Source organism: Notolepis coatsorum (genome assembly GCF_963971535.1).
Source record: "Notolepis coatsorum genome assembly, chromosome: 7".
NCBI lineage: Eukaryota > Metazoa > Chordata > Actinopteri > Aulopiformes > Paralepididae > Notolepis > Notolepis coatsorum.
Window position 1 is genome coordinate 70,144,390 of NC_140171.1, and position 25,092 is coordinate 70,169,481.

General features: G+C 44.7%; 1 protein-coding gene across 1 annotated transcript in view; it reads right to left on the bottom strand.

Annotated features, from left to right (window-relative positions):
* The window catches only part of lrba (LPS-responsive vesicle trafficking, beach and anchor containing), a 622,382-nt gene that overhangs the window by 59,595 nt on the left and 537,695 nt on the right, over positions 1–25,092 (bottom strand). The window contains 2 exon segments of the mRNA XM_084317903.1: positions 3,410–3,499; positions 15,230–15,397. Coding sequence (XP_084174029.1) covers positions 3,410–3,499; positions 15,230–15,397 — 258 coding nt within the window.

A 25,092-nucleotide genomic window follows, 5' to 3' on the forward strand; every position in this document is an offset into this window, starting at 1 on the left:
TGCACAATCATTGTAAATATATTGAAATAAACAGAAGCTGCATTGATAACATGACTGTCAAGGCTCTAACATTCTGAAGTATATATGTTACTCATTGTAGTGTATACAGTACTGTGTACTATATTCTTCTGCCCTTGAGGAAAGTAAAGAGTATGATATTGTATCATATTCATCAGCACATTAGCTAAGTAGCTAAGTTTCCAGCTAGCCTGATCCCTTGGTCAGTGCAGCGTTCAAGCTCCTCCCTGCTAGCCGCTCTATTAAAGGTGTCAGGAACGACTCAGTGAACATGCTCTCATTAAAGGCTGTTTTATAGGCTGCTCTGCTCTTCTCTGATAGGCTCCTAAGGTCATCTGAAGTTTATTAGGAGGCCACTAGCATTAGCTTGCATGCTACGGTCCAGCCTATGAAACTATCTAGGTAAGGCTATCTTAAATAAATATCTGACAGTATTTGACCTTTGATTTTCTGTGAGTAAAATTGGATAATTGCCCTTAAATATTATAATTGCCCTTAAATTCAGCTTGTGCAACATTTTAAACATGTAATAATTTGGCACATACATGTAGCAGTAACTACACAACTACAGTACATAGGTAAAACATTTTAAATACAAAATAAAAATGATAATAATAATAATAATTAAATGAAAAAGAAAGTCTTTAATTTTACCCCTCTTGTCTGCACCTAGTTCTTGTCTGCATCTATTCATCACTATGTGTCATAATTCACTAAAATAATTCCTGTAAAATTTTCATCTAACATCATTGTCATCATTGCTTTCTCATTCTGGAAAAAGTACCTAATCTGTGACTTGTGGATTTAGCGGTTTGCATTGACTGGTCTGGCTGTTTCACAATAGGCAGACTGGGGAAGATAGAGTGGTTTGTACTAAGCAGCAACATTAGCAGGTCTATTATGACTGCTGTAGTGTAGCGAGCAGAGGAACATGGGTGTTTAACATGAGGAACAGACCTGGGAAACATCTTGTCTGTCTGACAGCTTACTACACACTCTGACAATATCATTACCACCAGGCATGGGTAGATGTTAACATACTGATACTGAGGACACACTAGCATAGAGAGAGGAACACACTAGCATGATGGAGAGAGGAACACACTAGCATGATGGAGAGAAAAACACACTAGCATGATAGAGATAACACACTAGCATGATAGAGAGAACACACTAGCATGATAGAGAGAACACACTAGCATGATAGAGAGAAGAACACACTAGCATGATATAGAGAATAACACACTAGCATGGAGTGAGATAACACACTAGCATGATATAGAGAAGAACACACTAGCATGATAGAGAGAACACACTAGCATGATAGAGAGAACACACTAGCATGATATAGAGAAGAACACACTAGCATGATAGAGAGAAGAACACACTAGCATGATAGAGAAGAACACACTAGCATGATATAGAGAAGAACACACTAGCATGATAGAGAGAACACACTAGCATGATAGAGAGAACACACTAGCATGATAGAAAGAAGAACACACTAGCATGATAGAGAGAACACACTAGCATGATAGAGAGAAGAACACACTAGCATGATATAGAGAAGAACACACTAGCATGATAGAGAAAATAATACACTAGCATGATAGAGATGGGAGGGAGGGGGAGGTGTGTGTTAATACTAGTGGTATCTGAGAGGTGTAGCGTTATGTGTTGAGGCAGTAATGGTGTTTGATATGAGGTCGCCCTCTAAGTAAGGTGGATAGAAAAAAAGTGTGTGTGTGCCTGTGTTGGTGTGTGCATGCGTGTGTTGGGAAGTGATCTCAAATAAAGTAAAGTGGATTCAATATAGCATTTAAATGGTATATGTGTGTGTGTGCGTGCGTGTGCGTGTGCGTGCGTGCGCGCGTGTGTGTGTACGTATGAGTGTGTGTATTGGGAAGTGGTCTACAGCTGTCAGCACCACAGGGACACCAGGCTAATAGGGGCTCCTGGGGCCTGGGGCCATCACAAACATACACACGCACACACACACACACACACACACACCCACCCACTCCTTAGCCTCCTTTAAAAGCCGTCACCTCAGCACCATTGTTCCCTCCCTATGTTGATCTCCATACTTAAACCTCAGGTGGAGCTCTTGGCTCAGACCCACGTTTCCACCACCACCCCCCCGTACGTCCCCCCCACCCCACACACACACACACACACAGAAAGAGAGAGAGAGACGCCGGGAGATCTAGGGTCTTTCACAGACACCTCCCTAATGACGAGAGAGGAGATGGGTTCTAAACCTCCAGAAAACATGACTTTCCCATGGTCGGAGGGTAGAGGGGTGGGTGGGTGGGCGGGTAGGAGGGATGTCAGGTGAACGACGGATGAAAATAAAGAGTGAAAAAGGAGGAGGAAGAGAGGAGGATGAGGGAGAGGGAATGTGTATTTGCGTTGCTCTAAAACAAAAGAAAAAGATAGAGATGGTTGATACTAGTGTAGTGTACGAAAGAAGCGAAGCAGCGTTCTAACATCAGACTGTGTGTGTGTGTGTGTGTGTGTGTGTACTACCTGTATTGCTGTACCCGTGACTCACGGGCCGTGAGAACCAACTCTCGACAGCCCACAGCTCTTGCGAGGAAATTTTGGGGTTGTGAGGATTTGAGCCCTCCCAGTGGAAAATGCTGATTATAGGGTAAGTGGTTAAGTTTAGGGTTGTGGTTTGAGTTCTGGGGATAAGAAGAGACGGTTTTCGGGGGAAATAAGGATATTTCAGCGGGTCCTCAGAGGCCATTTTAAAGATAGAGGTTAGATCTCGGGTTAGGCCAGACTTAAAGGAGCAGTTCACACAAACTACTAAATAAAAACACCTCCTCTTACCTGGAGTCCTATCTATCCATCCACACCGTCTTGGTGCGATTTGCCAACTTTTGGAGATATCTGCCACAGACATGTCTGCCATCAGCCCAAGACAATGGAGCTGAATGGTCAAATGGTGAAATACATTTGAAAAACGATTCAACAGCAATATCTCTTTCCAGTTTCACTGAGAATTTTTTTTCTACCGAAGTACACCCACCATAATAATATATGGTGGGTAGAAAATAGCTCTCAATAAGGTCTGTGGATGATTACCTTGAGTAACTGTGTCATGATTTCTGGAAAAAGACATTGCTGTTGACTCTCGCTATGCACGCCACAAAACCAATGCCATTCAGCTCCATCATCTTGGGCTGTCATCTCTATTGCAGATATCTCCAAAACGCTGCAATTAACACAGACACTAGATACCACCCTGGGTAAGAGGGACACATGTAGGTATTTAGTAGCAAATTAAGCTCAATGTTAAGGGCTGGGAGTGAATGTGGTCAATGGAAGGTCCTCAACTTGAAGGAAGTTGTGTGTGTGTTGTGTGTGTACACATGCAACTCACCACCTGCATGGCGGAGCTCCTGGGTGGGTGTGGCTCGATGAGCAGCTGACAGGGGGTCTGACCAAAACTCCTGATCTGAGACTCTACAGCCTGGAGACAGAGATAGACAGGGAGAGGGTTAGGCTTAGTGTTAATGAAGACAGAGAGAGAGAGAGAGGAGAGAGGAGAGAAAGAGAAAGAGAAAGAGACTTGACTGGTAAATGGTGCATGAGCAGTTCGCTTGTTACAGGTACAGAAATGGCCCGTTTGAGAACAGGACTGAAACAGAGGGGTATAGAGGTTACTAGAATGCATAATCTGTTTTATTTTTTTGTTTTTTTTGCAAAAAAAACTCATCATGACATGTTTAGGGGACCTCAAAGACCTATATTAACTTGTGTAAAAGGGCTAAAATATGTCCCCTTTAAATATTTCCATTTTGGGACTTTCTACCTGGACTGTGCTACCCTTGGAAGACCAATGAAGAAAGGTCCACATCACTCTGCACGTGGAAACAGTTATAACTCCTCTATTTTAGTGGCTAATGCAAAGCAATGAATAACATTAGGGGGACATCGCCCACAAATTCAAACATGGTGCTGCTCCATAGACAGTGAATTGGAGACAGAGTGTTTATTCTAGTAGTAATAAACTTTATTTGTATAGTAGTGTTCTCAGTTCTGAAACAGAACATGTACTCAGAAGATTCTGCTATATAGCTGCAGTGTCATCTATAGCATCTTTCACAATTCATCGTCTATGAAGCAGCACAATCATAGGCAACATTATTGAAATCTTATTTAAAATACATATGCAGTGAAGGACAGAGTGAGAGAGATATAATCTAAATTGATCTCTCCACAGTCAGATGAATCTAAATGGATCTCTACAGTTAGATGAATCTAAATGGATCTCTCTACAGTTAGATTAATCTAAATGGATCTCTCTTTCTAGTCAGATGAATCTAAATGGATCTCTCTTTCTAGTCAGATGAATCTAAATTGATCTTTCTCTCTCTCTAGTCGGATTAATCTAAAATGGATCTCTCTACAGTCAGAAAAATCTAAACATATCTCTCTACAGTCAGATTAATCTAAACAGATCTCTCTACAGTCAGAATAATCTAAACAGATCTCTCTACAGTCAGATTAATCTAAACAGATCTCTCTACAGTCAGAATAATCTAAACAGATCTCTCTACAGTCAGACAAGGAGAAAGCTGCTCATGTGAAACTGTGAGCCGAGTGTATAAAGTATGTTTGTGTGTGTTGTATAAGTGGATGTGTGGGAGTGACAGTTGTGCGTGTGCGTGTGCGTGTGTGTGTGTGTGTGTGTGTGTTTGTGTGCACGCGGGGCTGAGCTGGTTGAGCCAGGCTTGGCCAGGCCTCTGATGAGCTCATGGTTGAGGCCTGCAGATGGTATTTCCATGAGAAAAACGGTCAGGGAAGTCCTTATCCCCATTGTCTGAAACTAACCAGAAACTGGAGAGCGACACACACAGAGAACGATACAGAGAGAGCAAGAGATCATATCTCTTGTCATAACCCTGTCTATTAAAAACGTTCACAGACTTCCTGATCAGCAAGAATGGAATAGGAGCTGAAATGAGACTCTCATAGACTCTGATACTCTCTCTGAAAGGTAAAACAATAGGCTCAGGGCCTCCTACATTTAATCTGGTGTAAATCCAATGCCGGCTGTCTATTACAAACACATGATAGAGGTGATCTTGGTGGATCAGTGTGTAGATATATATATATAGATAGATACTTTATTCATCCCCTTGGGGAAATTCGGGTATCTGGTAGCTCAGTGCAGTTGACAGACAATAAAAAGCGACTAAAAAGGACAAACAATTTATTGTGGATTTCCATTGTTTATGTATTGTGTGTCTGGTTTTATGTAAAAAAAAAAGGGGAAAAATAAAAAACATTTGTTAAAAAAAAAGGACAACCAATACAACAAACAAACAATAAAAGTCAGCGCTGAAGTTAAAAAGTTCCAATGAATAAATTAAAAGTGAGCATTATTGTTAAGTGTTAAGTAAAGAAATTGCAATATAAAATTGCACATCGGCCAATGGAGGAGGGCAGCCTGCAGCCCAGGTCATGAGGGAGAGAGACAGAGAGAGAGAGACAGAGAGAGACAGAGACAGAGAGAGAGAGAGAGGGGGGGGGGTCATATGGTGTTGAACAGTCTGATGGCTGTGGGGACAAAAGACCCCATGTACCGCTCAGTCCGCGAGCGCAGCAATATGAGCCGTCCACTGCAACTGCTCCTCTGTCCTGCCAGGGTGTGGTGGAGAGGGTGGCTGTCATTGCTCATGATGGCCAGCAGCTTACTCCGTGTGCGCCTCTCCACCACAACCCCCACACTCCTGCCAAGGACTGAACCAGCCTTTTTTACCAGCTTGTCCAGCCGCTTGGTGTTCTTGACTGACATGTTGCCTCCCCAGCAGACTGCAGCATAGAAATACTGTATGCTGTTGGGACAGATGAATGGACTGAATGAACGGCAGGCAAGCGGTCTTTAATAAAATTAACAGATGTGTTTCTTCGGATGATTAATTATTCTCTCAGAACGGCGTATTCCCTTGGAAATATGCCGTTTCTTGAAGAACGGCAGTGTTCTTTTCATCTTTCCATTTGATTTATCAATCAACCTTATTGTACTGTAAATATGTAGAAATGTATAGCCTATTTTGAGCCTGCAACTTTTGGGGGGGGGAAATTGCATATCATTATCAGCATCAAAACAAATATATCAGGGCATCCCTAATCATATGCAGTCATATCGCTGCTGTTGTGTGGAAACCTTGCAACTCCAGTATTTCATGTTATTATTTTTCAATAGAAGTTTATACAATCGTATATGAACTATGGCTGTTTTATGACTTCAAAACTACTTTAACTTTTAAGTTTACATCTGAAAACAATGATAGAGAGACACATGAGAAGAAAAGCAACCCCCCCCCCCCCCCCCCCCCCCGGGCTCAGCATTCAGATTCATAGAGTGTTGTCTTGTCAGAAATCTGACAATCTGCATTTTGGCGGCTGCTCCCATACAGGCAGAGAAGGCGGAGGGAGATAGTTCAGGAAGTGTGTCTGATGGTCATTAGGAGCAGCTGTGCTTTTGCAATCAGTTCAATGACGCTCATCTGAAGCAAACATACTTGAGCTAAAAGTGCTGCTTTGAGCCAACATGGCATCGCGTACTGTATGGTCAATTACATAATGTTAGGATGCCTTTGCATATAGTAGCATTCTTCTATAGGATAAATGTATGTAATTGTCAACATATCATATCCAGAACACCATTGTTGTCCAAAAGCAAGTCAAAGAGCATATTATGATGTAAGAATTATGTCCGTCTGTCTGTCTGTGTGTGCGTGTTTGTGTGTGTGTATATGTGTGTGTAGTCCTTTGTCCCGTTTACTTGTAATGTCATGTTATGATGCAAGTATTATGTTGCACAGTCACAATGTATGTTTTTCTGTGGACCCCAGGAATAATAGCTACTGCAATGCTGTACACAGGCATTGCATTCTTTCCCTACTCTATGTGGTGACAGTGATTGCTTTGATTCTGTGTGAACCGGAACTACTTCTGAAGCAATCGCTGTCGCTTAATGAAATAGTTCCAGGAAAAAGTACAATGACTTGGTGACGGTGTCCATCGGAATGATGAATTATGTTGAAGAAAATGAAATGGTATGACTCTGTGACCTGTTTTAATAGTCTTTGGAACAATGGACTTCTATGACTTCTGGATATGAGGATGATCTGGTAATGGCTGGATGGACCACACTTCTCGGCAGAATAAATGCATTGTAGGGTTTGGTCTTTCCATAGGCTACATTGAAAATAAGGAAGACATTAAAGCACACAACCTCATCCTTTAAAACAAACAAGACCCCCAAGGGGATCAATAAAGAAATATCTTATCAATTTTCCTTGCTGCTTTGTAGTGCGTTAGTGAGAGGTTGTCGGTGCAACTCTGAAGGTCAGAGCTCTACCAACGGAGCATTTTCTTAGGCTAATGCAGGGACAGAGCCTCCTCAAAGTCACTCAACCCATCTTCATTAAATCCTGCCCTGACATTTATTGGGCGGTGGAGCGTTGGGGTAGTGGGTTGACTCTAGGTCAGTGTGTCCTATCCCGATATGCCAATGTGAGGCTCAGGTGATTATGTGAGGGGCCTCCTGCAAGGCCAATCTCTTTTGGGGGCGCTGGCCCGTGTCTGATGAAGGTTCTCTATATTCTATACATTTAAATGACTGACACGCCCTCGACTCCCCTTTGATTTACTCTGCCACTTTGACAAGATGGATCTCTGTGTAAAACAAGCCGCTTTCATGCAAATGGGCCCACAACAACACACCCTCCATCAATAGAGTAAAAAGGAACAACCATGATGGCCTTGTAGCATCAACATTTATACAGAAATGTGTCCAGTCCAGGGAAAGTAGGGTCTAATACGAGGATTCTGAAAGATCAGATATTATCACAGTTTATTAAATATTAAAACATTAGCTACAACTGAGATAATTATCTCACTACTTTGTGCTTTTATAAGCGTTTCTTTTGCATGGCATCATTATGGGACCAACCACTAGCGTAGCATTAGCTTGTGGTTGTTTTTCTTTTTCATGACTGATTTCATAGAAATGCCGTCTTCATAACAGCCTCGTAGTGCTGTATAGTGCAACCTTCTCTGTGTGCTGTATAGTGCAACCTTCTCTCTGTGTTGTATAGTGCAACCTTCTCTGTGTGCTGTATAGTGCAACCCTCTGTGTTGTATAGTGCAACCTTCTCTGTGTGCTGTATAGTGCAACCTTCTCTGTGCTGCATAGTGCAACCTTCTCTGTGTGCTGTATAGTGCAACCTTCTCTCTGTGTTGTATAGTGCAACCTTCTCTGTGTGCTGTATAGTGCACCCCTCTCTGTGTTGTATAGTGCAACCTTCTCTGTGCGGTATAGTGCAACCTTCTCTGTGTGCTGCATAGTGCAACCTTCTCTGTGCTGTATAGTGCAACCCTCTCTGTGTTGTATAGTGCAACCTTCTCTGTGTGCTGTATAGTGCAACCCTCTCTCTGTGTTGTATAGTGCAACCTTCTCTGTGCTGTATAGTGCAACCTTCTCTGTGTTGTATAGTGCAACCTTCTCTGTGCTGTATAGTGCAACCTTCTCCGTGTTGTATAGTGCAACCTTCTGTGTGCTGTATAGTGCAACCTTCTCTCTGTGCTGCATAGTGCAACCTTCTCTGTGCTGTATAGTGCAACCTTCTCTGTGCTGTATAGTGCAACCTTCTCTGTGCTGCATAGTGCAACCTTCTCTCTGTGTTGTATAGTGCAACCTTCTCTGTGTTGTATAGTGCACCCTTCTCTGTGCTGCATAGTGCAACCTTCTCTGTGCTGTATAGTGCAACCTTCTCTGTGTTGTATAGTGCAACCTTCTCTGTGTGTTGTATAGTGCAACCTTCTCTGTGCTGCATAGTGCAACCTTCTCTGTGCTGCATAGTGCAACCTTCTCTCTGTGTTGTATAGTGCAACCTTCTCTGTGTTGTATAGTGCAACCTTCTCTCTGTGCTGCATAGTGCAACCTTCTCTGTGCTGTATAGTGCAACCTTCTCTGTGTTGTATAGTGCAACCTTCTCTCTGTGTTGTATAGTGCAACCTTCTCTGTGCTGCATAGTGCAACCTTCTCTCTGTGCTGCATAGTGCAACCCTCTCTGTGTTGTATAGTGCAACCTTCTCTCTGTGTTGTATAGTGCAACCTTCTCTGTGCTGCATAGTGCAACCTTCTCTGTGTGCTGCATAGTGCAACCTTCTCTCTGTGTTGTATAGTGCAACCTTCGCTGTGCTGCATAGTGCAACCCTCTGTGTTGTATAGTGCAACCCTCTCTCTGTGTTGTATAGTGCAACCCTCTCTCTGTGTTGTATAGTGCAACCTTCTCTGTGCTGCATAGTGCAACCTTCTCTGTGCTGCATAGTGCAACCTTCTCTGTGTGCTGCATAGTGCAACCCTTTCAGCTTGACACTCAAAGTCACTCCAATATAGCACAGTTTGACATTCACAGCTTTGGAAGTCCCTCTCATAACTATAATTCCCACAAAATCAGGACAACATTGTACACAGATGAAGTGTACAGTCCAAAGAAAACAAGTGGAATGCTGGGGCCTTGTGTCTGAGAGTGTGTGGCTGTACAGTATGGGCAAAGAACAGGTTCACTGGTGCGGGCATATTTCCCCGTCCTCCGCCGAATTACGCCAAGGCTGTACAATGCAGACGGCGGCTCTGCGTATTGTCGCGGGTGTGAGAGGCTGTGGGATTTTCCATAATCACATGTGAAAGAGGGGAAGCCCTGTCTGACGACCGGAGGGGAACAGAGGGCGTGTTTCTGCCCCTGCAGATGAGAGGCTACGCAGATGTGCGCGCACGCCATGCACAAGTGCATGTGCACACGTACGCGAGCGAGCGCTCCTTGCCCAAAACCTTCCCATGGATGCACGTGCAACAGCCACGTACACGTGCGTGCAAGACCACAAACACATGCAGCTACACAAGCGCTTGTGTGTGTGCACACACACACTAAGAGTAAGGAAAGAGAGGGGCAGGGATTTGGACTTGCCGTGGAGGCAGAACAGGAAGTAATCACGGTCTGGGAAAACACACCAGCAGTCTCCACAGTGTTCCCTAATCTGTCCTGAGATATTCCAAACGCTTTCACACACACACACACACACACACACACACACACACACACACACACACACACACACACACACACACACACACACACACACACACACACACACACACACACACACACACACACACACACACACACACACACACACACACACACACACACACACACACACACACACACAGAGAGAGAAAACTGCATGTACTGTATATGCTGATCAGCACATACAAACATCCCACAGTGTACAGAGGAATACACATCTTTGAATGCACACACTGTACACATATATACACACACACACACACACAGACACACACACACAGACACACACACACACACACACACACCTCTAGAGTCATGTGTCTATGTGTGTGTGTGTGTGTGTATGTATGGGGGGTGCCCTCTACTACAGTTGCCAAGTAGGCTGGCAGGAAGACAGAGCCAGCTGCCCCCACTTCGATTCCCAAAAAACACACACACACACGCCCCCCATCCCCCTGACACAGAGCAGCCCCGGGGCCTGTCCTAACCCAGTCTAGCCCGGTCCAGACCAGACCACAGCCCAGACTCAAACAGTTGTCACTCAGAAACGCTACACCCTGGGGACACTAGCAAACCCCCCAAAACCTCTGCCCCATACACCCCCCCAACTCCCTGGCCCTGACAGGGCCCAGACCTGGATCCCTGTTTCCTACTCCTCCACAGGCAGGCCTGCTTCCTTCCACACAGTCAGGAGGAGTGGGCCTGGGCTGAGACTCGCGGGGCAGAGCGAACGCCGCCTAGGTTTATTTAACAAATTAAAGTGCTCAGACGGAGGGTGTTGTGGAGGGTCAACAACACCCCTCAGCTGATTTGGTTTGCAGAAAACAACAAACTCTTTCTGACGGGCTCCTATTTCAGTCCTAGGGAGTACGAGAAGAAAAGAAAGGATCCTCTGTTGTAACCATCCTGACTATGAGGAGCAGCGGGCAGCAACAGTCCAGCACCCAGGGACCAACTCCAGTGCTACTGCCAGTGGCAGGATACACCTAATGCAGCACGTCTGCTTTCATGGTGTGGGAGGAAACCGGAGCACGGAGGAAGCCCAGGAACACGGGGAGAACAAGCACACACGCCGTGCAGAAAGACCTCCCACCAGGGGTTTGAACCTTCAACCTCCTTGCTGTGAGGCAATGGTACTAACCACTACACCACCGTGCCAGTAGAGCAGGCGTTGGTCTTTTCCTCACATTACAGCACATGGATGTAGCTGGCAGACAGAGAATTAAACTAAGCAAAGATAATATACAGTACGCATCATATCACATCAACAAACCCAGCTGATCCTGAGGCTGCCGCTGTTTATTGCTCTACATATAAAGGCCACCTCTTTGTCATTCATAGTATATACTGTATGGTCCTTGTGCATATCTGAGAGCAGTCCTCCTTCATGCATGCTTTGTCAGTGCATATATCACAGTGAAGAGATGGTGGGTGGTGCTATTTTAATACACCTCAAATCACACGCGTCCACCAGCTCTGATGGCAGCCTGCGTGGTGAGTGGATTTATCGATCCCATGGTCGGCAGAGCGGCTCGGCGGAAATGGCGGAGTGTCAGAGATCCAATTTTGCGGCGTGTATGTGTATTAGCCAACCTGCACGGGTAATGGGCCTGGGAGAGCGTAGGAAATGGCCACTGCGCCTCGGTAATGAATCTGCATGCGTGTGTGTGTGTGTGTGTGTGCGTGTGAGCGTGTGTTTGTGTATGTGTGTGTTTGCATGTGGACATGTATGAAGGTGCGTGTGTGAGTGTGTGCATGTTTGAATGTTTATGTGTGTGTTTGAATGTTTATATGTATGTGTGTGTTTACATGAGTGTGGATGTGTGTGTGTCTGCGTGTTTCAATGTTTGTTTGTTTGTGTGTGTGTGTGCGCATACATGCGTGCGTGCGTGTGTGTGTGTGTGTGTAGCTAAAAGGCCAAAGCACATCTGGATGGGAATTAGGGTGAATGAGGTGATAAATCTATGGGTGTCTTGGGTGCCCGTGATGCTCCAGGCAGCAAGCATGAAGGGCAGCTCACCAGCAGAGAGGAGAGGCTGCATATTAGTTATACCCTCTCTACTCCCTGTCTGTCTGTCTGTCTGTCTGTCTGTCTGTCTGTCTGTCTGTCTGTATCTATCTCAGTAGTATCAGTTATTGTCTGTCTTTCTGTCTCTATCTCAGTTATTGTCTGTCTGTCTGTCTGTGTCTGTCTGTCTGTCTGTCTATCTATCTCAGTAGTATCAGTTATTGTCCGTCTGTCTGTCTCTATCTCAGTTATTGTCTGTCTGTCTGTCTGTCTGTCTGTCTGTCTGTCTGTCTGTCTGTCTGTCTGTCTGTCTGTCTGTCTGTCTGTCTGTCTGTCTGTCTGTCTGTCTGTCTGTCTGTCTGTATCTATCTCAGTAGTATCAGTTATTGTCAGTCTGTCTGTCTGTTTGTCTGTATCTATCTCAGTAGTATCAGTTATTGTCTGTCTGTCTGTATCTATCTCAGTAGTATCAGTGTCTGTCTGTCTGTCTGTCTGTCTGTCTGTCTGTCTGTCTGTCTGTCTGTATCTATCTCAGTAGTATCAGTGTCTGTCTGTCTATCTATCTCAGTAGTGTCTGTCTGTCTGTCTGTCTGTCTGTCTGTCTGTCTGTCTGTCTGTACCTCAGTAGTATCAGTTATACCCTCACTACTCCATGTCTACAGTGTTTTCCAGCTCATACCTCTATGCTGGAATATGGAATCTTGCAACCACTAGAGAAAGATGCGAGTACACAAGTGCAAGTTCAACTCAAGTTCAGACCTCTGTTACTCTATTTCATTAGCACTAAAAGTGATTTTCCTTTTTTGCATTGGTAACTTCAGAATGTTATCTTTCAAAAGCGACCAGACTCATGCATGTGTTATAAGTATAAAGTATAAAGCTAAGCTTTGCAAAAGAAGTATGCAGTCCTCAAGTTCAAGTAAAAAAAATTGCCACTTTTCTGGGTGCTTGTTAAGAGGTTAAGACTTTAAGCGGTTAGTTCTTCCGGTAGGGGGGCAGAAGAGTTTGGATAGCGAGACGGACCACATCGAGCAGGACGTCAGTAGTAAGGCGACAGTGGCTCGGGAGGTAGAGCAGTCGTCTGGTAATCCGGAGGTTCCCGGTTTGATTCCCACTCCTCCCGGGCAGCATGTCGAAGTGTCCTTGAGCAAGACACTTAACCCCTAACTGCTCCCGATGAGCAGGTTGGCACCTTGCATGGTTGCCTCTGCCATCGGTGTGTGAATGTGTGCGTGAATGGCTAAAACTGTGAGGAACAAATTGTAAAGAGCTTTGGATAAAAGCTCTATGCAGTAAATGGCACCATTTACAATTTAGTATGATCACATCTATAGATATGGTGGAGGATAAACTGAATATACAGCATGTAATCGGATTAAAGTATTTAAGACAAGACCAATTATAATTACTGAAACAGCAATTAATTTACTGGTACTTTTGAAAAAGATTTGGCATTTACTTGTGGGAAAACTGAATAACATGTTTGAAGGAAAAGGCTACTGGTTGACAATGTTAGTTGAAGATTACAATGCTTTTTTTTTTGAATTTTTCTCAAATTTGAGATAAAACAAAATAACTATATGGAGTATAGTAAACCAGATTACATCACAACTTTTAATGGATCCCGTTCTAGTGGATCCCATGAAGTTATTACAGTTTTTAGAAGGCATTCATTAATCTATAACAGACTGTATATGGAAAGTAACCTTCCTAACCCTTACCACAGCCGAACCCTGCGTTTCCACACTGTGCACAGCCCTGTGCACAGCCCTGTGTGACTGCCCTGTGAGCACACAAGAAAATAAAAGATCTGCCACGTTTGGCATGGCGTGTTAGCACCACATCAAACATGCTGCTGGGAGCAGAAGTCAGCCTCTAGACCGGGAGGTCAACCCATTCTGCCGCTCAGCTGCCTCTTAAAACACACTGGTGAAGTTGTCAGCTTGTGCTTTAGCCGTTAGCCAACTAGCTGCGTTCTCCCCAGTGGTGTGTGTTGTTGTGGTGGTGGTGTTGCTGCTTTGGGGCGGGTTAGCGCCTAGCGTAGCTCTTGTGTGAAGTGGTTCAAAGTAAAGGGGGGATGAATAATGAATGACGGCGAAGAGAAGGAGCCGTTAAGGCGTTAAAGTGGAGTAGTTGGTGCAGTGCTTTCAGAGCGAACGGCTTGGATCAGCACGTCCTTCTGGTGGGCTGTTAGCTTAGCTTTTCAATAGCACACCGTTACTGTCGGATGTAGCACAGCTAATAGCATCGATAATCTCTCTAAATCATGAGTGTGGTGGATGGAGAGCAGCCTCTGTAATGTAACAAGCTCAAGACTCCACTTAAAAGAGGCCTAATGCTGAAGTATGTTTACCGTAATGTGGAATTATATTCCCCTTGGCCGGCAGGAGATGATTAGTCTAGGATGCTGAGTCGGCACAGAGGTATATTAAAAGGGAAACTACGCCCCGATTGCAGAATTCATACTCGTCATTACTATGGTCTAAGACTACTATAGAATAAAGCTCATTAGGGCATAAAAACTGAAACAAAAATTCTGTGGCTCCACAAAGTCCCATTCATTGTCTATGGAGCAGCTCCAGACTTGATACCTGATGACATTGAGTCTCGAGTCTTACTTCTCTTAACAAATATTGATTGATATCAATCAGGCCGTGGAAATAAGATATTGGATTATTTTGGATAGTGTTCTCCTTCAAGGTGTATTAAATGTATGTTTATGTCAACTGTATGTGTATCTTGAGTAAAAAGTGTGTATATTTGCACATTATATTTAAATTGTATTAAATGTAGTTGTGTATATGTTATGTGTGTTTATGTGTGTGTGTGTGTGTTTATGTGTGTGTGTGTGTGTGTGCATGTACAATTATTATTATTTTTTTTAATAGTTTTTTAGCATTTTTACAGCTTTATTGGTCACGCAGGACCGACAGAGGAGAGGGCGAACGGGAGGAGAAGGTGGGGAGGACATGCGACAAATAACGACGGGAGCTGGGATCGAAACCGGGTCGGCCGCGTAGGTGTGCGAGGCACTATGGTATGCGCCTCGAGGGCGCCCCTGCGCATGTACAATCTTAACTCTCACCTCTCTCAGCACGTGGTCTGTGATGGAGCTGAGGTTGACCGCGCCCTCGTAGGTCAGATAGTAGAAGACGTTGAGGGCCCTGGTGGCCTCGGGCCCCTGCTGCTTGTACCCAAAGATCAGGTCAATCCACTGGTGAAGCTGACAGGACACAAACTCACTCTCCAGAGCCTGCGAGAGAAGGAGAGAGAAAGAGAACCAACATTAGAGACGTATTACTTTTTCCACAATCAAAGATCTATAACACGTCTCCTGACCATCTCTGAAGTGGGTTTAATCATATCTCATCAGAAAACGTAAATAAAGTACTAATCGACCACAGGAAAACAAGTACATAATGTTACGTTAAGTAATATATTTAGTACATATTGTATCAGCAAAAGTCCAAAACAAATGACGCAACCGGGAGTTGAACCAACAATCATTGCAGTCATGGGCGAGTGCTCTCACCACGATCCAACTATGATTATAGTTAGAGTTAGTTTGAACATTCGCTTAACGATTATGGTTAAGACATAAAGTTAGGGTTAAGGTTAGGGTTTGATCCCCAGCTGGGGAACTTTAGTTTTCTGAAAACGTAAAATGTTTTTAAAAAATGAATACGTAATATATGTGCTTATTTTGTACACATTTTCGACACAACACGTAAATATTGTACCTTATGTACCTTTTTTCCTGTGGTCGATTAGTACTTTATTTAGATATTTTAAGCAGGATTGGGCTGGTTTAGTAGGTCAAATCAATCATTGCTTTTACCTAAACAGTCAAAGCAAAAGGCTTAGAGAGGGAGAAAGAGATCAATCTCATTATGGATATCATGACATAGTATACTTTCATCCCAAGTGGGGATCACAATTCAACACCATCATCACATTTTATAAATAATATTTCCGTGGTATCATGTATTGTGATGACGTTATGTTATCTCCTGTTCGTGTGGTGATCAATACTGTTGTGTGGTTACAAGTACCATGGACTACATTTAGGGTGGGTGTCTCCAGTGAGAATGGAGCCTCTAAACATGGTGGTATTAGTGCCATGCTCTACCCACTGCGATACAGAAGGACCATGTCAGCTGATAAAGCAGCATTCTTCTTGTTAAATTATTTTCTTTTTCTTTTCCATTTTTACAGACAAAACATTCAAACAAAAAAGATACTCATGAAAGAGAAAACAAAATAAATAAAAATTACAAAAAAGGGCATCATTCACCAATCAAAGTCCGGCCTTGTGGGCCTCACCAACTCCTGCCATCTCAAACCTCTCCCTCTGTCATCTCAACGCATACGTCAACCTTTCCATCACATAGATCTCACGGACCGCGTCCATCCATTCTCCCTCTGTCGGCACCACCGACTCATCCACTTCCTTGTGAGAGCCTTTTTTGTTGCCACCCTTAACTCATTCAACGCCAGTCACGAGTATAGTCAGGTTAACTTGCCAAGCGTTCAGCGCCAATCACGAGTATAGTCAGGTTTTAATCGTTATTTCTTTTATTAGCTATATCCATTCATTTTCATCCATCCAGCCTGATGTTATCATTGGGAATGGGTCTGAGCTCGCAAAAGGGCAAATACCACTGCCTACGCCTTCCAGCTGGTATTGCACTCCATTAGAAATGGTGTTGTTTCTTTTCTGAGTTACCAATTACCCGCTGTGCCAATTCTCCCCTCCCCTGTCTTGAACATTGCTTGCATATGCCCCCCACTGGCCGGTTGTAGGGAGGATAGAAGCCTTGCATCACTTGTCCCCTCCGATACACGAGGAGGCAGCCTGTCACATCTTTTCACCTGCCAGTGCGGAGTCTCATTGGCGAGGTGTAACGTGTGGGAGGCTCACACTACCCCCGCCATTTCCTGTCTCTGCTGTGCAGGCGTCCCCAACCAACCTGTAGGAGTCGCTGTCCACAACGTCCAGATTACCACCCATCGACTTCCACCCACTAACTCTGCCAATCAGGCCACGTGAGCGGATCGGCGCGGCCGAGAAATCCGCTCTTCGCTCTTTAAAGCTTGGTCCGCTCCGCTAATCGATCATGTTGACCCCGCCCCCAAGTCGCTCTCCGCTCGCTCCCCGCTCACCTTGAATCGAGCCCTGCGCCAGATCGCTCGGCAGATTTTTTTTTTTTTTTTTGAGTATGGTGTAAATTAGCTCAAACTACAACAGTCTACACCCCCTGGGCCCCTTAACAATTGTTTGTATTGAGCCGCATTGTAATTGTACCCATTCTGCAATGTTAAATAACGTTGTTTATCCATTCACTAGCTATATTAAGCGATGATAGGCTAGCCGAGCCACAATGCTATGGTCGCTGCCATTAACGTTAGCATGTAAGCTAACGTCAACAACAATGGCGTCGATACGTTTTCTAACAGGAGTGAGTGTGGGCGTCTCTACAGTGACAAAGCCTGAACCGGATATCACAGGTTCACCCTTCTCATTGGTTGAAAATGGCCTTCATGTTTGTACATCGCCATCTGTTGCTTTGGCATTGTACTGCATGTATATTACATCAACAGTGTAGTTAAACCACTGTGAGCGACCTGGAGTGGATTGGAGCGGAGGAGAACTCTCGCTCCGGACGTCGCGCCGACCCATTTTAAAACCCACTCCTCGCTCACGTCAAAACCGCCCGCTCCGCGCCCCGCGCCGCTCACGCTCCGATCCGCTCACATGGCCTGCTGCCAATTGAGTTAGTATGACGACTAGTCCAAGCCGGAGGCAACGCCGACAGCCGGAGTCGAACCCGGTGTCTCTTGCGTTGGTGACGAGCGTAATGTCCGCTGCGCCACCCAGCCGCACCTGCACCCAAACTATATTCATATTCAAAACGGTATAAAACGGAAATGTACAGATGAAAAAACAATCTGTTCCGTGGATGTTGACGGGAAGCAACTCACTGACAGTCGACGGGTGTATACCCATAGCTATAATATAAGATATATTTTAAGCACTCGCAAGTGAACAAAGCGCCCCATTGACTTACAGCGCTGGCGCAATAGCACCCTCTGGTGCCCCGACCCGTGGCGCAGAATGAGTTAATATGTTAAAATATACTTGTCATCATTATCCCTTATATAAAAAATCCATTTACCCCAAATACATCACTTCGAATTTTAATGGTATTTCTACTTCTAATACTTTTTCCATGTACTTGTGTCCATAGAGGGACAATGGATGGACAACCCCAGAGCAGATGGTAGTGGTTGACATTTGTATTCCTGCATTCCTGACTGCTCCTTCATCTCTATATTTCTTCTGTGAAGGTGTGATAAAGAATCTGACCGTGTTCTTCCACTCAAATTCCCTCCAAGTCTGGGAGTTGGTCATTTTCCATTGTTGTCTGCATATTTTCCCCCATTCATCTGTCATTATAGTAGTTTGCTTCCCATTCCCACTTCTGATAAATCAGCAGCAATGTGTTGTACGTACCCCATCCCTACTAAACCATCAATGGTTCATCCCTAAACATCATTCCTCAACGACAAAGAGAATATTGTTTTTTGATTGTTCCTATAAGCAGAATCCGCCTATGATTCCTATAATGAACAAAACACAACACGCGGTATTGCCTCCCAAAGGCGATCATTTGAAAAGCATCAAAACATTAGTCGCTCATCGGGGAACCATTTCAAGCTTCATGTTTTCCTTCTCCGCTCGTGGACGAGGACGGGAGAACACAAGCACCTTGTTGCTACGCGGCGGAGAAGATGTCTCTAGTGTTGCCATAACGATGAGATACAAGCTGTTTTCCTCTCCTCATTAGCCGGCAAAGAAGGAGGGAGAGAGAAAAAAAACAACCTTTATGAGTTTCCTCATAAAAACAGGCGATTGTGTTAATTTGTGTAAAGCTGTCTGCCTCACAAAAAGCCCTCAACACGTCCAAATTAGAACGAGGCGGCCCTTGATTGTCATTGCTGCCTTGTGTCACATTCATTTGTGACAAAACATTAGCCTGCGCTGCACTTAAACGGCAATTTATATCATTTAGATTTTTACTGCCGAAGCCTCCGTGCATCACTCACTTAAATGGTGACATTGCGACAGCTCATTCTGCGTCTAATTCTCTCCCCACTCGCTTAATTACAACTTTCAATCAGGGGGAGGGAGGGAGCGAAGGAAGGGGGGACACAAGGAGAAACAAGCAAGGAGACTTTGTCAGACTCCAAATTATGATGATGATATTTTCCACTTTGACAGCGTGGGATGAAACTGGAGTTGTTGTTTTTCTTTTGATGGTACTAGAGGAAAAGTTCCTATGTAATGACATCATTCACAAGTGTGTGTGTGTGTGTGAGAGAGACGTGTGTGTGTGTGTGTGTGAGAGAGAGAGAGAGAGAGAGAGTGAGAGAGTGAGAGAGTGAGAGAGAGAGAGAGAGACAGAGACAGAGAGAGACAGAGACAGAGACAGAGAGAGAGAGAGAGAGAGAGAGAGAGAGAGAGAGAGAGAGAGAGAGAGAGAGAGAGAGAGAGAGAGATTGAACAATATCAATAAAGAAGAGACGTCTGGTGTTCTGGGGGGACGGGGACCCCTGAAGGCAACAGAGCCAATGAAAAGGTCTTGGAGTGGAAATATGAGGGGGGGGGGGGGGGGGGGGAGAAACACCATTAAAACGGCAGAACCATTTTTCTGTCATAGGTGCACAAGTAATGGTTGTTGTAGCGTTTTACAGATATTACACATAATGGTCTTCTTCTTGGACCACGTCCCGCTCCGGGGCAATTACCGCCTCGAGACCCGGAGACACGGAGAAATTAGTCGACGGAGAAAGATTTGTCTAAAGTACCACGCGCACCCACCCTTCGATGTACCTCCTCGCTGTAAGAGTGGCTGACAGTATTTTCTCTTAAAGGGGGAGAGGGGGGTTGAGCTACAGTACGAGAGTCTGATCGGGGCAAAACAAAAGTAACCATTAGCGTTAAGATAGAACAGAACTCCCCCCGAGAGTCTCCACAAGCTCCAGACTCCATGTCTGGCCGTCCCTCTGCCCTCGGCACCACGTACGCCCCTATATGTCATTATGCGTGTCACCAGGCAAAACCTTTTTATTAGATCTACATTAGAATCCAGGACAAGGCTTTCTGTTTTTTTTATTTCTTTTTTTTTATTCAAGCTCAGTTTAATAGCATGCTGACAGAGGGGGGCTGTTGTATGTGTGTGAGATCAGTTCATTATGCGCTAGGGTTGACCTTTGACGGGGCCACTCCCCTGTTTCTAAACTAATGCCGGGGTCTGATGGCCATTTAATGTGCACTGCAATCTCCTGTCAATCAGCGTGGGGAAACAAAGAGCAGCCCGTGTTATTGCAGCTCTCTCTCCAGAGGCCCCGCCTCCATGGTAATCATCATGATCCACCATGTAAGGAGGGAGGGGGGCGCTGGAGTCTGTCTCTGTGTGTGAAAGAGAGGGCAGGAGAGAGAGAGAGGAGCAAAAGAGGGGAGGACAGAGAAAGGGGGAGAGAGAGAGAGACTGGAAGTGTGTGAGTGTGTGTATGATCATATGAGTCTGTGTCTGCAGATACGTGTGTGTATGTGTGTGTGTGTGTGTGTACATGTGTGTGTATAAGAGAGCCTCTGTGAATGCACATGCCTATGCACATGCCTGTGCTTGTACTGCGTCTGTGTGTGTGTGTGTGTGTGTGTGTGTGTGTGTGTGTGTGTGTGTGTGTGTGTGTGTGTGTGCACATGCGTTCGTGTGTACATCTATATGTAATAGCACTGTAAGCGTGAGTGAGTAAACGGGCAGTACGCGTTTGTGTGTCTCTATTACCATCGTCTGTCCGTCTGACACACAAGGCAAAGCCCTGGCAGTAATCGTTGGGTAGAGTCTACCTATATCATCGTCTGTCCGTCTGACACACAAGGCAAGGCTCTAGCAGTAATCGTTGGGTCTACAGCTAACAGGACTCATCAGTGATTCAGGGAGCGTTTGGCTGTGCCTGAGGAGGTGCAGCTGACTGGTTTGATGGCACGTCTCAAAGTGCTTTTTTGAGTTAAAAGAGCGTTGACTGGCAGCTTCTGTCTCCTCTACAGTCTCGTCTGACTTGCTCTACACTCAGCTGAGGACTGGAGGGGAAAACAGACAACATGAAAAGATGAAACCAGACTTTAAGGGTATGTTTTGTTTTGAGAGAAGCATTTTTGGGGTTTTAAGAGCACCATTTGGAGAACACGCATGGCCTTTCAAATGAAAAACAGGACAGCGTTAATGTTTGTTAGCGGTTTCAACTGAAAATCTGTCTCTTTAGCACAGAACAGAACAGACTTAATTTCAAGCCTTTATTTATTACCCTGGGCGGCCAGGTAATGCAGCGGACTAAGCGTATGTCTACCACCACAGAGACAGTGGGATCGAATCCAGCTGTGGTGCTTCCGGGTTGGCCGACCGTCCATACTAACACAATTGGCTGTGTTAGCGGGTGGGAAACCCGGCGAGGGTGGGTCCTGGTCGTTGTAAACAGCAACTCCTACAGGTCGGTCAGGGCACCTGCACAGCGAGGGAGGGAAATGGTGAAGGTAGTGTGACCTCCCACGCGTTACACTTCGCCAATGAGAGTCCTCGCTGCCAGGTGAAAAGAAGCGGCTGGCTGTCTCCTATGTATCGGAGGAAGCATGTGATAGACTTCAGGGCTCCCTAGATCGACCAGTGGGGGGCACATGCACGCAACGACCAGGAAGGGGAGGGGGGAATTGGCATAACGACTAAATTGGGATGGGAGGAAAAATAAAGAAAAATGCGTGACAAAGGAGAAAAAGTGGACAAAAAAAAGGTTTTATTTATTACCGAAGAGACATTTCTGTCGAGATTACATGCATATTAAAACATGTAAAAACATAGATGAAAAAAAGAAAGATCAAAATGAAAAACAGTTGCAAGCAGAAAGCAGGGAGATTTGTAATCATGTTTTTAAATTAACCACAGGATAGTGGAGTATTGTTTTTTTTGTGAGAGTTGAAGATCATTCCAAGAAGCTGGGGCATTAAAACAAAAGGCTTTCCAAGTTCAGTATGTACTCTGTCTGGGGACATGTGTCATGTGAGCGTGTCAGATAGGGTCCATAATTCCAATCTACAGTAGCAACATTGTGAAGTGTTGAGTACCATATCCATCACCAGTAACAAATCTGAGAGCAGAATGATAGACTGTGTCTAGGGGTTTAAGAGTGAAAGGAGCAGCATTTTTATAAATCACATCACCTTAATCAAACACTAATAGTCTTTGCCACAATTGACTGGCTATATTGTCTATATGGAATTTTAATGTGATTTATATTCAGTGACTCAATATTTCTAGTGAACAGCATGAATTTAGTTTTACTTGTGTAGCCGGGCTCGTATTGCCATCGCTGCGTTGTGTTAAACTTCGATGCCCCGAGTGACTATACCAAGAGGTGAATTCACCTTTTGGTAATGTGTCTGCATGCCTTTTATGGGTGGATGAGTTTACTTGCAGTACCGCTACGTGCCACAGTCACTTCACCACACTTGAAGACTGTGGATATACTCACGGACCTCCGTTACACTTGCATTAAATACCAGATTGCGCCACTTCTACAAGGTCCAGGGAATGTATTGCCAGTAGGGCTGTCACGATTCGTCGACCATGTCGACGTACTCGACAAATACATTTAGTCGATTTGCATATTCATGGTCAACGCGTCGTATTGTTGTTACTTGTATGCCTTTTGCGGCAGAACTTCAAAGTCATAACATGCGCACAACATATAATAATAATAATAATAATAATAATAATAATAATAATAATAATAATAATAATAATAATAATAATAATAATAATAATAATAATAATAATAATAATAATAAATTCTATTTGTACCGCACTTTATATTTGTGAAAGTCTCAAAGTGCTACAGGAGATAAAGAAAACAAATTAAATGAATAAAAACAATTTTAATGAATAAAACAACCAATGAAATGTAAGAACATAAAAATAAAAAAAAATTATAATAATAAAAATGAATAGAAGTCAAATTAAAAGTAAAAGAATAATTCAGGCAAATGCCTTGTTAAAAATAAATGTTTTTAGGCCCCTTTTAAAAACCTCAACGGACTGTGGTGCTCTCAGATGGTCGGGGAGGGCATTCCACAGCCGAGGAGCAGCTGAGCAAAAGGCCCGGTCACCCATGGTGCAGAGGTGTGTCCTGTGTATGGGTTGGAGTGTGTTTGAGTGTCCAGAGCGGAGGGAGCGGGTGGAGGTCGGGGGAGCGATGAGCTCTTTTAGATAGGAGGGGGCGTTGCTGTGGATGCACTGATGAGTGAGGAGGGAGACCTTGTATTCAATCCTGGAGGAGACAGGGAGCCAGTGTAGGGAATGGAGTATGGGTGTGATGTGATCATATTTCCGCACTCTCATATATTATATATATATAATCTAACTAGTGATGAATGAATCACGTTCGAAATATAAATAACTTCTAATAACCACTATTCGGGGCGGCTAAGTGGCGCAGTGGGCAAGGCGCTCGCCACTAATGCAGGAGATGTTGGGTTCGAGCCCAGCTCTCGGCATTGCTACCAGCTTGGCTGGTCGTTCATACTAACGCAATTGGCAGTGTTAGGGGTGGGAAGCTGGTGGGTGGGGATCGGACGTTGTGGACAGCGACTCCTACAGGTCGGTTGGTGCGCCTGTGCAGCAGAATCAGGAAGTAACAGGGGAGGCGTGTCCCTCCCACGCAGACCCTCGCCGCTGAGAGATCGCGCTGTGCAGGTGAAAAGATGCGACGGCTGCCTCCTCGTGTACCGGAGGGGACACGTGATGCAGGGGCGTAGCTGGGGGGGGTAGCTTAGGATGATTCCAAGGGCCCAGCACTGAGGGGGGCCCCAAAAAAAAAAAAAAAATGTTTTTTTTTTTTTTTTTTTTTTACTAGACATCACTCATGTGTATTATTGATGCTCTCATTGATACTATGTTTGTTTCTGAAGTGTGTGTGTGTGTGTGTGTGTGTGTGTGTGTGTGTGTGTGTGTGTGTGTGTGTGTGTGTGTGTGTGTGTGTGTGTGTGAGATATATAGAGAGAGAGGGGGGGCTTTGGTAGACTATTGCATTGGTCCACTGCTTGGTGCTGAACTGCTGATCCGAATGTATAGGTAAAAACCATATTATGCGTTTTCATCAATAAAAAAATGGCCAAAAATGTTTCGCTCGCGCGCTTGCGCGCGCTCGCATTCACTGGGGGCCTACAAATACATTCTTTCCTGGGGCCCAGAATCTTGAGCTACACCCCTGACGTGATGCAAGGCTTCATCCACATTGCAGCCGGCCTGTGGGAGGCATGGCCTAACAGCGTTCGAGACAGGGGAGGGTAGAATTGGACAATACGAAATTGGGATGGGAGAAAAATTGAAAATGGGAGAAAAGGTTGATAAAAAAACAAAAAAATAATAACCACTATTCGTGATTCCTCCTAGAGCCAGGACTCGAGAGTGCGCGTTTCGCTTTAATTTGATAACTTCTGTGTTTCAAGTCAACTCCAGCTGGAAGGGAGGGGCTGAGCCCGCTGCCCCCACCTTAAATGTTAGAAGGTAGGACATTTATCTCTTCAGCCCCATAGATATACATCACTGTTCAGCCCTGCGTCCTATAGCCTGTGACACCTTTGTGTGTCACGCTATTTCTATGTAAACTCCGCGAGCAATGGGTCCCATAAATGCATCTAACAGGCTTTACATCCTCGCCATTCCTGTATGCCTGTCGCGGGCACCTTAACTAATGTTAGCTGCTAAGAGTTCCAATAGTGAGGAAAGGGGGGTGGGGTGAGGGGGGGGGGATGAGCCCGTCTCTCTCCCTCTCTCTCTGTATGTCCAATGATTTGAAGTAGCGTTACATTATAAAAACGAACTGGATAGT